The sequence below is a fragment of the Monopterus albus genome, unplaced genomic scaffold (genome assembly GCF_001952655.1).
Source record: "Monopterus albus unplaced genomic scaffold, M_albus_1.0 scaffold87.1, whole genome shotgun sequence".
NCBI lineage: Eukaryota > Metazoa > Chordata > Actinopteri > Synbranchiformes > Synbranchidae > Monopterus > Monopterus albus.
Window position 1 is genome coordinate 979,981 of NW_018127967.1, and position 12,959 is coordinate 992,939.

Below are 12,959 nucleotides of genomic sequence, written 5' to 3' on the forward strand. Positions count from 1 at the left end.
CTGGGATCTGCTCAGCCCGCCCAGCCACCACCATACAGGTTGATGCACAGTCTCCTTTAATTGTTTGTTCCATGCTCCTGTCTCCGCAGTCATCATCACCTCAACCCCGACCTATCCAGGAGTGACCCCAGCGTCCACAGCCCGGTCTGTCATCATTCACCACTCCATAGACTGCATATGTTTTTTTTTCTCTCCCACCGCTGATCGACACCCGGTTACCACTAACTACCTCTCCACTTCTCATTGCACTGTTTCACTGTGTAAATGAATATCACTGCTTGCACCGAAGCCAACTATCTGGGTCTGTCTTTTTCCCCGCTCGCTCATCATAGTGTCGAGCATCCCCAACATTGTCTCACCACTTCTTCAGGTCCTCAGTGCAGGTGGAAAACAGAGGCTGTAAAGATGATTACTTGTTACTTTATGCTTTTTTTTTTCCTGCAGTGGAAAAGGGTTATAATTATCAGCCAAAATGGGGAAAGAAAGGATTCAGATGGGGAACTAAAACAGTTGCTATTTGTTTGTGGTTGGGAGGAGACAGAGCTTTGCCAAGATCAATTGGGAGATAATTCATACAGCAAAATTATACTGTAAATTCTAGGTTGTATTACAAACTACTATTGAAGTGAATTATGTAAAACTGAGGTGCATTTAGAGCGAGGCTTGCCCTGATGTTGTTTTAGCATACAGATGCTTAGCAAACACTCCCCAAACTGAATTGTCAACTCGATGGAGCAATGATTCTTAGGATACCAAATACAGTGTTCACACCAGATCAGCACACACTGCAAAGCCCTCCCTATAATTATCAGCCAAAATGGGGAAAGAAAGGATTCAGATGGGGAACTAAAACAGTTGCTATTTGTTTGTGGTTGGGAGGAGACAGAGCTTTGCCAAGATCTTTGTCTGCAGCAGCTGAGGCTTGTCTGGCCTGTAAAGAAGAAGTCAGAGCTAATAAAACAGCAGTGACCCAGCACAGCAGCCCACTGGCTGCATATGTAAACATAGACATTTGCAGTGGGCTGTCAAGGCTGAGTTTGGTTCTGCAGCTCTGAATAGGCAAGTGCAGCAAACAAGGGGTGGGGTGTTAAAGGTCATGCTACAGCTGAAGAGGCAGAAACACAAACAAGGCAAAGCTGAGATGCTGAAAGGCATTCCTCGATCTCAGTCTGTTCTCAGCACCAAACAGGTCCTTATCCACAAGAGCAGGAGAAACAGTAATATCGGTCTGTAAGACAAATTTAGGTTGTGAAACTTTAAGGTTTCTGAAAGAAAATGAGTTAGACTAGGTGGGCCACCAGGACCAGCCACAGCAGTAAAATCAGATAACCAGTTAATAGTTTATACTGTATCTCATAAGGCCTTTCTTCATAAAATGCTTGAGGCCAGTTCATAATCTACAGTATATCAGCATGACCAGTTTTATCATAGATGTATTCCCATCACTGTGCCTCAGACCTACATTATTCATTTCTAAAGAACAGGCAGCCAAACACACTCTCTCATGGAAGATTTATGCTATTAAATCTAACCTATGGTCGGCTTCTAATCCATGAAATAATATTTTACATCATGCAGTGATAGGTGAGACACTATAAATATAATGTGTAGAATATGTTGAAGTTTTTAAAGACCCCTCCTTGTATCTGTTTTGCTTGTGTGCAAATGCTTATTTTTTACAACCTTGTTTCATATTTTTTATTCTGGTTGCGGCACTGTGTGGCTGTGTGTTGTATCTCCATTCCAGGCAACCACAGAGACATTGTGTCAGGTTTGCCCGGCTGCACCTTCCTCTCTTCCTTGTCCTCACTCTAGTTTTGCTTCCCTGATTACACTATCTAACACACCTGCCCCACTTCCCTTGATTATCACCAGCTGCACCTTATCACTCTCCTCCCTATTTATACCCTGCCAGTTCAGTCTCCAGGCCCCTTTGATCGTTGTTTTATTTAGGCCCCTATGATCGTTGTTTTATTTGTTGTGCTTCTTACACCAGTCATAGTTCTCTCTTTGTAATACAGAAATGTCACATATACAGCTGGCTAATAAAACCCTGTTGTGAAGTGTTAAGATGCTGTTCCACTATGGGTCTCCAGAACAGCTTCAGTTTTCCTTGCCCGAGGTTCCGAAGTGAGGAATGAACAAGATTCTTCCACAACCTATTTCTTTGTTATGGTGCTGATGAAAGAGCACTCTGAAAATAACTGGTCATTCCATAAGATTTTGAGATGTGGTGACCATGAGGGCTATATCATATACTCAGTGCAGCGACAAGTTTTGAAACCAGATTGAAATATTTAAAAAAAATACTATTATCTACAGACCGCTTCTCTGGATCTACTCAGCTCTCCCAGCCACCAAATTCTCAAACCTTAGACAAGAAAGGTAATTTAGGAATTGGTCTGACATCAGATCAAACTGACGTGTCTACACCAGGCGTTTAAATGATATGGGGACAGTGCCAGAAATCAGACATCATTTAAAATTGGAAGAATAGTTGGGCCAATGGCACTAAAGTCTTTCTTAAGTAAAACAGATAATAAGCAGTCTAATGGACAATGAACTGGCTTTAAATGTTGAACAACATCAGACAGTACAGATCTAAAACGGCAGCACCCAGCAGAGCAAGACAAGACTCTGACCAACCTGACACCTGATTTTAATTTTATCAACAAAAAAACTGAAAAAGAAACTTCAAAAGTTTGTCTCACCACTTCTTCAGGTCTTCAGTGCAGGTGGAAAACAGAGGCTGTAGCAGCGCCCAGCAGAGCAACAATTTTAATCAACAAAAAAACTGAAAAAGAAACTTAGTCACAGAGGATGGGTCAGACCAGACAGTATTACAGGGGTTCATAGCAGCATTTATAGTTCTAAATAATATGTTTGGGTTATGGCAGTTAGTAGCAACAATATTGGAAAAATATTGTGCTCTAGCAAACTTAACAGCACTGATAAGTGACAAGACTCTTAAAATATCCAAAGATACCTGAAGATGGTCTTTATTCCAGTGATGTTCAGCACATCTGCAAGAACATCTCAGTCCATGAGTGTTATCATTAAGCCAAGGTTCATATTTAGCTTTGGTTTTTTAAGATCCAAAAGGAATCTAAGAGTCTAAAGTCTCAGTACAGGATTAATAAAACAGTGACAATGATTCATCCACAGACTTATGATTGTCAAATAGAGAGCTGAGGCTTTAAAAGCCATAAAGAACTGGTCCACTGTAGAAAAGGTTATTATGCAATGTTGCTTAACAGACAGAGAGGGTTTAGTAGTAGAATAAGGTATCAGAATAGCAAATAAAATGGCCAGGTGCTCAGAGATCCTTGTGTCACAAGTCTGACAGTGACAGAGAGTCCAGAGAACAGCACCAAGTCCAGAGCATGACTGTGTTAGATTAAAAGAGATTCATAAAGATTCAAGAAGTCCTTCCCTATGGAATCAGGACAACACACATGAACACTAAAGTCACCAAGAAGTAGGATTTTATCAGTTTACAAAAATTTCCAGTAGAAACTCCAAAAACTACTGTCTAAAACCCTTATTGTAGGAGGACAATAAACTGCCCACACAGAATAGGGCGGTTTACCTCCGTCGCAAAGAGCTAATCACCAGCTGGCAGGGCAGGTGTCGGAAGCACGCTGGAGCCAATGACAGGAAAAGCTGAAGATCATCCAGGTTTTCCCCTGGCTCAAAAATACACTGTTTCTCCATTGAAGACTTGATAATCAAGAGAGCAAGACAATCATACACCAGCATAGATGAGGCACATCGAAAAGAAAAAGTCAGAAGCATAAAAACACAGACCACACATAGAAGGGACAGACGGCCAGCCACAGACACTGGCGCCATTTTGGATCAGAGCACACTACACTCATCTTTACAGGTTTTGCCTTTAGTTTCTGTAATGTCACCTACAGGTACACAGCTTTCTAAGAGCCAACTGCAGGAATCCTCATAAAAATGTTTATGCAATCTGTTTCTCTTAAAAAACAAATATTGACCAATAAATAATTTGATTTGGTTAAACTGTCAGATACTGTATCACTGAAGACTGAAAACATTTGTCACCTTTATGTAACTTTTTATTTTAAGACTGAGTGTTCTTTCTGGCTTTGGACTCCTTACCTGACTCCAAAGGAGAGCTGCACAGGAATTCCTATATGCCTAGACTGTCTGTCTATGCATAAATGGCAAATAAAAATCTTGGCTTGACTTGATAATTGCAAACATAAGAATACATCAGTGCTAGTCAACCCTGTCCTGGGAAAGAATGTTTTACAGCCTGATCCACCCTGGTCGTCTTCTGCAGATATGTATACACATCCTGCTTCCACTGTGTCCAGAAGTGACATCTGATTCCTCTCCGCTGCCGCCAAGTGTTCACTGAAGGGAGATTTGTTGGGTTTTCCTCTATAATATTAATAGTAATGTCTAGACCTTCCTTTGTAAAGTGTCCTGAGATTACATTTATTGTGGTTTGGTGCTTTACGAATAAACTGAAACCTTCCATCTGCAGGAGGAAAAGAAGCTGAGAAATGGAAAGGATAATGACACCACCCAGGGTTAGGTTGTAACTTAATATGTGACTGAAAGACAATGCTGAAACATCACTTTTACAAAATGTTTTAGATTCATCATCAGATGCTTTTCCTTACCTAGTTCAAGGGTTTGAGTTATCAGGAAACCTATTAGTTTTGTCATTTTTTTAGTAGTTAGTGATATTGTACTAAAGAAAACATTGGTTCTTACCAGACTTTTTTGGCTATTAAACTCCAGTCAGTCAGCATACCTCATTTATCACACCCCCTATTACTGTTGCTAACCCCCAACATGCTCAGAGCTGTGTCTGCCTGCTTGTATTTCATGTTGGGTGGTGACTAAGAGACACAGTGGCAGGCACAATCATTTTCTTTGTTTACATAAGACCTATCAAAACTATGTAATAACTACACAGACATATTTTAAATGAGTTGGAACCTGACTCATCAGCAGCTGCTGCTTGTCGATCACTTCATAACTGTGTTAGGAAAATCTTCTCTCTCATGTTCTGGAAAGAGTCAGATATCATTTAATGTGTCTTCTCAAACCATAGTACTGAAGTTGTTATGGTTTAGTCCCCCTCACCAGGAGGGTGAGGGAGAACTGGGGTTGGACTCAAGATGGCTGACCCAGGTGCTAGTACAAAAAAGGGAACAAAAAGAACCAACGTAAACAATGTAATCCACAGCACAGAGACTGTCAGCGTGGAAGACAAAGCACGTATTTCTGTGTTGCTAACCGCATAATTAGCGTGATAAGGTCAAGCCAAAACGCACAGAGACTGTCAGCGTAGCATCTTACACACGTCTAACAAATGCGGGTCAAACACAACCTTTGTATAACTTACTTTAAGTATAGTCCGTTATATGTCGCAATGATCCGGCCCAGGCGGAGCGTCTACCAGAGGTATAAATAAGGAGGAAACCTAATCAGTGGGATGCTCCTCAGCTGTGTGCATCGACAAACGAGTCGCCAATCACCGAGTACAACACAGCTGAGGTGCTGAATCCTGCAGATCAAGAAAACAGAGGAGAGAAAGGTGGAGGAGAGAAAGGTGGAGGAGAGGCAGACAGAAGTTAGGTTTTTGGGAAGGCTTACTTGAGAAGACACTGATATAACATCAGATAAAAACATATTTAATATAAAAAACCTATAAAGTTTTTAACCTTTTAGACATTGACTAGAACCTTACCTGGAAAATAATTACCTGTGCTTGTTTTCATTGTATGTTTCGGTTTTCAGCAATGTATTATTTTGTGTGCATTTTATTGCAGAAATGTGTAAAATGTGAGTGTCTGCGGGGGGAGGGGTGGTTAATGGGAAAGGGTCAAATGCTTTATCAGCAATCTGAAAGAGCACTTAAACACTTGTCAGTGTGATTTATCAGTCCCCTTGAATCTTCACAAAACAATAAGACTACTCCGATTGTTCTGTGTGTGTCTGTGTGTGTGTGTGTGAGTGTGTGTGTGTCCAAGGTCTTGAAGGTTTAAAGTTCAGCTCAGGCTTCTGTTCTCTCCTTTCCACTGCGAGCATATGTTGAAGCACATTGAAGCTCTGCTGTCACATACACATCCAGCTCATGTCAAAAAGAAAAGAGCGCCATATGTATGTGCCAAGTGAGGACTGAGATGTGTCACATCAAAGTGGATGACATTATTCTGGCGCAGAATCAAAGCCAACCTTCTCACAGAGACACCTGTGTACAGCACATTTCCTTCGGGTAAAGAACATGCAGAGACACAGAGAACGCCACACGGCATCCAGGCAGACAGGAATGTGCCAGCAGCCTATATTCACCCCTGGAAACCTGAGGACAGAAGGTCAATGCAAACAGTTCCCAACTGAGGGATTTTATTCAAATAGAGTGCATACAGTATGTGTCTGTGGATTTGGTTGCAGCTGGCAGCTCTTTTCAGAAAACAAAACTCTAGAAAAAGGCAGGTGAATACACACAGCACTCTCAAAGAATGACCATGTTGCTATGTAGCTGTTAAACAACTGCTGCCTGACAGTCAGTAAGTCCCAGGTCAAGACCAACATGTCTTAGAAGGGTTTCAAAAGCTGCATCACTATCCAACAAGCTGTTCTAATAGCATATACTAGTCACTTAACCATGCTTGGAAGAAGTGCCTCTTTCTCACTGAACAATTTCCCCATAGAGACTGTGTGCACACAACACAAATGAAACAGTGAATAGATATGGAACAGGAACGTCTTTTCTGATCATAGGTTAATATACTGTATATATATACATATATACATATATATATATGTATGTATATATGGTTGCCACAGGTTAACCACACAGAGACACTCACTCACACTCACATTCACACCTACAGGCAGTCACCAACTAACCTAACCTGCGTGGGAAGAAGGTGGAATACCTGGCATAAATACAATATATACACTGTTTGGAGAGCAGCTAACTGTGCCCTTAACCTTTGATCAATTCAGGTGTTTCTTCACATGATGTGAATTTTGTTTTTTTATACATCTCTTTGAACAGACTGAAATGTGAGCAAAATAGTGTCAGTGTGTGGGTGTGTTGTTTTCTTTGCAAGCTCATGTTATAAAGCTGAACCTGATCTCATTTGACATGGCCCCAAATCTAATGGTGTATCACTGTACATGCCCTCAAAACAGGATGATGTTATGACTTGCCCCGCATTCCCCCTGTATGACATGTAGCCATAGGGCAAGTGCCTCAAGATCACACAGCAAATCGTTATTTTCCACTGGAAAGTGAACACAACCTTTCTTTATCACCACCAGTGGTAGCACATGTGCAGTGATCTAAAATATATGAGTACAATCAATATAATTGGGCTGTAACTGGCATTAGTCTGAGAAGGTTCCAGGTTCGAGCCCCTGCCAACCCGATGCCTTTCTGTAGGGGGTTTGCATGTTCTCCCTGTACCTGTGTGGGTTCTCTCTGGCTACTCCGGCTTCCTCCCACAGTCCAAAGACATGCAGCTTAGGTTGATTGGTGACTCTAAATTGCCCACAGGAGTGTGTGTGTGTGTGTAGGGGGCCAGTTGGTCAGCCCTGTGATGGACTGGCCAGGGTGGACCCCGCCTCTCGCCCAGTTTCAGCTGGGATTGGCTTCAGCCCCCCCACAACCCTGTTCAGGAAAAAGGCGTATAGATAATGGATGGATCGTTTCTTCCTCACAGAAGTGGGGACATTCATATTTGGTCAAAATTAACACTTAACAGACACAAAAATGATTCAGCGCAGCCAAATATTTATTAAACTTTGTCAAATTTATACCATTCATCCACAGAAATACTTTGGGGCCAGTTAGGTGCAGGGAATGAAATTATTATAAAACAGCTGCCACAGAGGAAATCTTGAGCTTTCGGGACAATAATAACAAATGTGCTAGTTGCAGTAGTACAGCATGCTCTAATATCATATGATTTCGTGTTACCCTTTTTACCTTCGGATTACTCATGCTCCGAAGTGTTGAGAATTCACGACAGCACCTGAATGTCGCAGTAATCGGTGCACGGCACCAATTTACGACACTGGGCTTTACGACACTGAAGTACTTCTTACATGGCGCTGCTTAGATGATATCAAGGAAGCAACGAGACACAGGAGAGAAGAGGGTTTTTCACGCATTTTGTTGATACACAGTTCGTCCATCTATCGTCACAGTTGTCCGCTGAGCTCAGGCAGAGGTAGTGAGACATTTTGTTGATACACAGTTCTTCCATCTATCGTCACAGCTCTCCGCTGAGCTCAGGCAGAGGTAGTGAGAAACAGGCACGGGTTTATGAGGTGACATGGCGGCGCAGGGGGGCATCCAGATCCAGGAGAAGGTCGGGAGGCTGCTCAGCAAACAGAACGGAAAGCCAGTACTGAAACCTAACAAGGCCCTGGTTCTGAAAGATGCTGTAGGCAACCGCAAACCCAAGAAAGGAGGTAAGAATACAGACTGAAGGTCGCTCATTGTTCTTACTGAGCCTGAATGGAGGGAGACTTGATAAGGTCATCAGCAGCGAGATACAGCAAAGGCTGCTCAGCAACATGCCACCGGACATGTCCCGGTCCGGGACATTCAGATGCGTCAAACCAACACACTGTGGAGGATTTGAGGATTGTACATAGTAGTAACCAGGGTTGGGCAGTATGTAAACCTGGTGCTGTGACCATAGACAGTCAGATACTGTGTAGCTACTGGTTTATTTCATGGTAAGCGTGTGTGATTTTAGCAGCCTAACCATGCATCCATCCATTTTCTGCTGCTTATCCTGCTCCAATGTGTGTAGTGATTAACAATAAAGGATAATACCAGTTATTTCTGTATTATTAGTATTCTCAACAGTCCCCATGCGGACATAAACACCAACAGCTTCTACTCACAGTTAATGTCTGACAGTCTCCATCCTGGATCAGCTTATTCATCTGTGTTTTTACAAAATGACACCAGACATGCATATTGTGAGATCTCCATGACAGCAGATTTAATGTTTATTATCTACAGAAGAGTCATAGCAACATTTAATAAAATACATTGAAATCTGCAGCCACGAGCTTAAACCATAGACATCCTGCAGCTTGTTAAGATACTGCTGCTTATGTTGGGTACTAAAATAGATTGGATCAAAGGCTAAACAACGTTTTTCTCTGCAGAGGCCACCTGTGTCCCAGAGATGTCACTCCTCATGGCCTGTTGGAAGGACAACAACTTTGTAGATGGTCTGTGCTCTAATGAGATAAACACCTTCTACACTTGTGTGGAAAAGGCACAGGTATGTTCACATAGGTCCTGAAGTCACACGCAAAAAAACCTTTCTTTCCCAGTGTACACTGGGAAAAACACATACAGGAAGTATCACAGACAAAATAGTTTTCACACACTAGGGCTTGGCAATATTGATGGGAAAAATGATCACAATATTAATCTTCTTACATCTGTAAACTATATGGCAAGATGGCAAATGCATGCAAATTCAGATAATCAGATCTCAGCTGTTAACTGCGAGTGCATTGTTTTTCTTACTGACAGTAATAGTTGTTTAGCATTGTTTTGGGCTGCCAATGTGCAAAACGTTCATGGTTTCATTTTAATAAACATATATTCTCTTTCACAGGCTGCTATGAAGAATAAATCTGAACCGACCAACCTCCAGGGAGAACGTCTACCCCCAAAACTAGCCAACACCCTGCTGAAGAGATTTCCCAATTTGCGCACTGAGATCTAACATACTAACTTTGTAATGAATTTGGTATATGGACTTGACATATGAAGGTGAAGAAGAGGCCACTGGACTGAGTGTTGGAATTGGGTTTCATCACATTAAGATGATGTCACAAAAGAATAAAGCACAACACTGAAAAGTGTGATTTCAACACTGTACTCCTCCTTCACAGCATCAGGTTTCCATAGGTTATTCAATCATTTCATATTGCTGACCGGTTTTCTATAATGGTATCGCATTTATATTCACAGCATGGTGCATTTTATGGCTTTCTGCCAGTGTCCTAATTTGGCTCTGATGAAAATGCTGGCATTTTGTCTCAATTCAATTTAGCAGAGTGGTTTCATTCATTACAGAGATGTTATTTGTGGATGTGATGGAATTACTCTTCTTAGGTTTCATGACTCCTGGCCGGGAGCTCGCTGTTGTCTCTGAGTGCTTCGATGCCTCATCATTCCTGTGGAAGCTCAGATCGTGGTTAGCAGATGATGAAGTCATTTCTGCCTATCAGACAGACAGGCTTACACAGATTACCAGTAAGCAAAGATGACCTTCCTGAATGGATTGAAACTGTATTTTCCTACGACGTTATGGACTGTGAAGGGTTCTGTTTCCAATCGTGTCCGAATCAGTCATTTAGTTAATAATTCCAGTCTTTTTGCTAAGCTTGGACTGGAAAGGAGCATGTCTGCAGTTGGACTGATCCTTTGATGCTTTATTCTTTATTAACCACCTGCCTCCCTTTGGAATTCTTTCCCATGTTCTAGTTTCATCCTGGGTTTTCTTGCAGTACATTTATTTCAGGCAGAGATATTGACATGTTAATGATGTGGTAGGTGTGGATTTGGCTTTATGTTTTGTCTTGGACGGCGGGGTTGTGTCATGTTTGGACCATTGCCAGAATATGGTATTTTGCTGTGTCCTCGTTTATCTGCCCGCCATTAACAAGCATTTCCCCGCCCTGCTTATCACTTCCTCCTAAGCATCTACAGCACAAAGGAAACACCACCACAGCCCGCAGTAATCACCGTGTCACTCTCACATACACTTAAGGCTGCTTGTTCACTCCTGCATGCCCAAGTGAATAAGCAGCCTACGTTTAAAAGTTTAAGGCTGCTTGTTCACTCCTGCATCTAAAAGTGAATAAGCAGCCTACGTTTAAAAGGGGACAATGAAACCGATGGTCACCTCTCACAAAACGAGAGGTTTACGTCCTCAGGCCATGGCAACAAAAGCGTTTGATGGAATTTGAGGGACAGTTTTGCTGTTTTTAAATCTGTGCCACTAGTGGGGTTAAGTGACTAATTTAACCTGAGGCCGGCATCAGAGGGGAAAGGTCATGGTGTGTACTGTGTGGCATAAATGTTTATCTAAATTGTAAAGCTTTGCCTTTTGTGCTCAAAATAATCAAACACTTTTTGCTCAAAGTATCAAAACACATACTGTACAAAAGTCACATATATGAGCTACAGTCCCACACTTCAACTCCCATCACACCACAGATGTTGCATATCAGTGGAGTGGAAGAAGTACTCGGATCCTTTATATTAGTAAAAGTACTGATCCCACAGTGTAAAAATACTCTGGTACAAATAAAACTCCTGCATTCAAAATGGTACTTAAGTAAAAGTACAACAGTATTTGCATCAAAATATACTTGAAGTACCAAATGTAAAAGTATGAATGCATTATTATGTACATCACTTTATAGTTGCATACTGTGTATATGGAATTCATTTTAACTATCCTATGTGCTGTTTTGATTTTAATAATTATAATTTAAAGAACTGCTGGGAATCATTTTCCACCCAGGTTCAACAAACGTTTATGATTATGCTGTATTTGGGCTTATTCATCTGATTCTGAAAAGTAACTACATTTATCCAGATAAATCTAGCAGAGTAAAAGTTTAATATTTGCCTCAGAAATGTGGGGAAATATTTCTACACTAAGTATAAATACATAAAAACTGTACTTAAGTGCAATACTTCAGTAAATGAGCTAAGTTACTTTCCGCCTCAGTTGAGGTGGGTGATATTAAGGGGATGATGTGGAGACTACAGGCATGCTGATACTGTATCCCATCAGCTCCTGGTGTCTGACCGTGAAGGAAATATTTAATTTGCCAATTATGGCTATACCAAAACAATTATACATATAAAACCTATTAAAACAAAAAAAAAAACACTGATGGTGCTACCATCTGCTAATCAATAAATACATTACCTTTTTAATCCCAAAGTGACATGACAGAAAAGCCCAGTGTGGAGGGTAAAGTGATGCTGCGAGGCTGTGTAACAGGTCAGACTACAGACAGCTCCCAGTGCTGACATGAGGTCTAATAAATAAAACAGTTTCTTTTTATTTAAACAATGCAGTATCTCTTCAGTTAAACACGCATCTAATTATCTGTGTTATCTATAGAAATCAGCCTTTTTTAGATATAAATGATCACATTAAAGACCCTGAGATCCTGTTCTTATGAATGGCAGGCTTTCATGAATACACAGCTATAATAGTTTGAGTTATTTTGCATTACTGACTTCTCTATTTGTGTGCTTTTTAGTGGATTTTATAGCAAAATATCATAGTAAGGGTCAGGCAGGTGGTTAAAGTTAATGAAAGCATGAGGACTGCAGCTCTGTGAACAGATGCAAACTGCAGGCAACAGAATGAGACAGTTGACACGTTACATCCGCCACCCAAACCTCTGCACCTCTTAGTCACAGCTGTGAGAGAAACATGTTGTCTAACTGGACCTATTGATTGTAGCCTAGCTTAACAAGAAACATAGAACTGGAACATATTGTAGGTCTATGCTGGGCAACTGGACATGGACTATCACCCCCGAGTTGGTAAGGACAAATGCAGATACACCGTTGCTATGTTGTCTGTTCTGGCCAACACAATCCTGACACCGTTTAATAAACCTGTAAACAATTACTTCAGATGTTAACTTATGGAGCTATGCAAGAGAGCAATTAATGCCTAATAATAATACACCTGAGTCTCCAGTGATAGCGTTTAGCCACAGCTTAATACTGACACTGCAATCACTTTACTTGATCTACTTAATACAGTCCATCCAAAATGATCAGTAAACAATTTATAAAGCTACTCAGTGACTGCCTTTGAAAGCAGTTTTGTTGTTTTTGTTGGACCCCCTGTTAATGGGTTATTAGAATTTATTTAATTGTGTGCTGTTTC

The 12,959-nt window shown here is 41.2% G+C and overlaps 1 protein-coding gene across 2 annotated transcripts; it reads left to right on the forward strand.

The window, feature by feature from the left end:
- Positions 1–8,035: 8,035 nt before the first annotated feature.
- Positions 8,036–9,903, forward strand: chchd1 (coiled-coil-helix-coiled-coil-helix domain containing 1). 2 transcript variants are annotated; one of them, XM_020607529.1, is made up of 4 exons: positions 8,036–8,228; positions 8,300–8,472; positions 9,184–9,302; positions 9,645–9,903. In XM_020607529.1, exons 2-4 carry the CDS (start codon positions 8,334–8,336, stop codon positions 9,753–9,755), a joined length of 369 nt encoding a protein of 122 aa, XP_020463185.1. In that variant the 5' UTR covers positions 8,036–8,228; positions 8,300–8,333; the 3' UTR covers positions 9,756–9,903. The 2 variants fall into 2 exon arrangements, with proteins under 2 accessions (XP_020463185.1, XP_020463186.1); XM_020607530.1 differs by lacking the exon at positions 8,036–8,228 and having other exon boundaries at positions 8,240–8,472.
- Positions 9,904–12,959: the final 3,056 nt, after the last annotated feature.

Coding starts and splice junctions, on each gene's coding strand:
- chchd1 (XM_020607529.1), top strand. CDS start 8,334: ATGGCGGCGCAGGGGGGCATCCAGATCCAGGAGAAGGTCGGGAGGCTG. Junction 8,473..9,183: donor CCGCAAACCCAAGAAAGGAG/GTAAGAATACAG, acceptor TTTTCTCTGCAG/AGGCCACCTGTGTCCCAGAG. Junction 9,303..9,644: donor CTTGTGTGGAAAAGGCACAG/GTATGTTCACAT, acceptor TCTCTTTCACAG/GCTGCTATGAAGAATAAATC.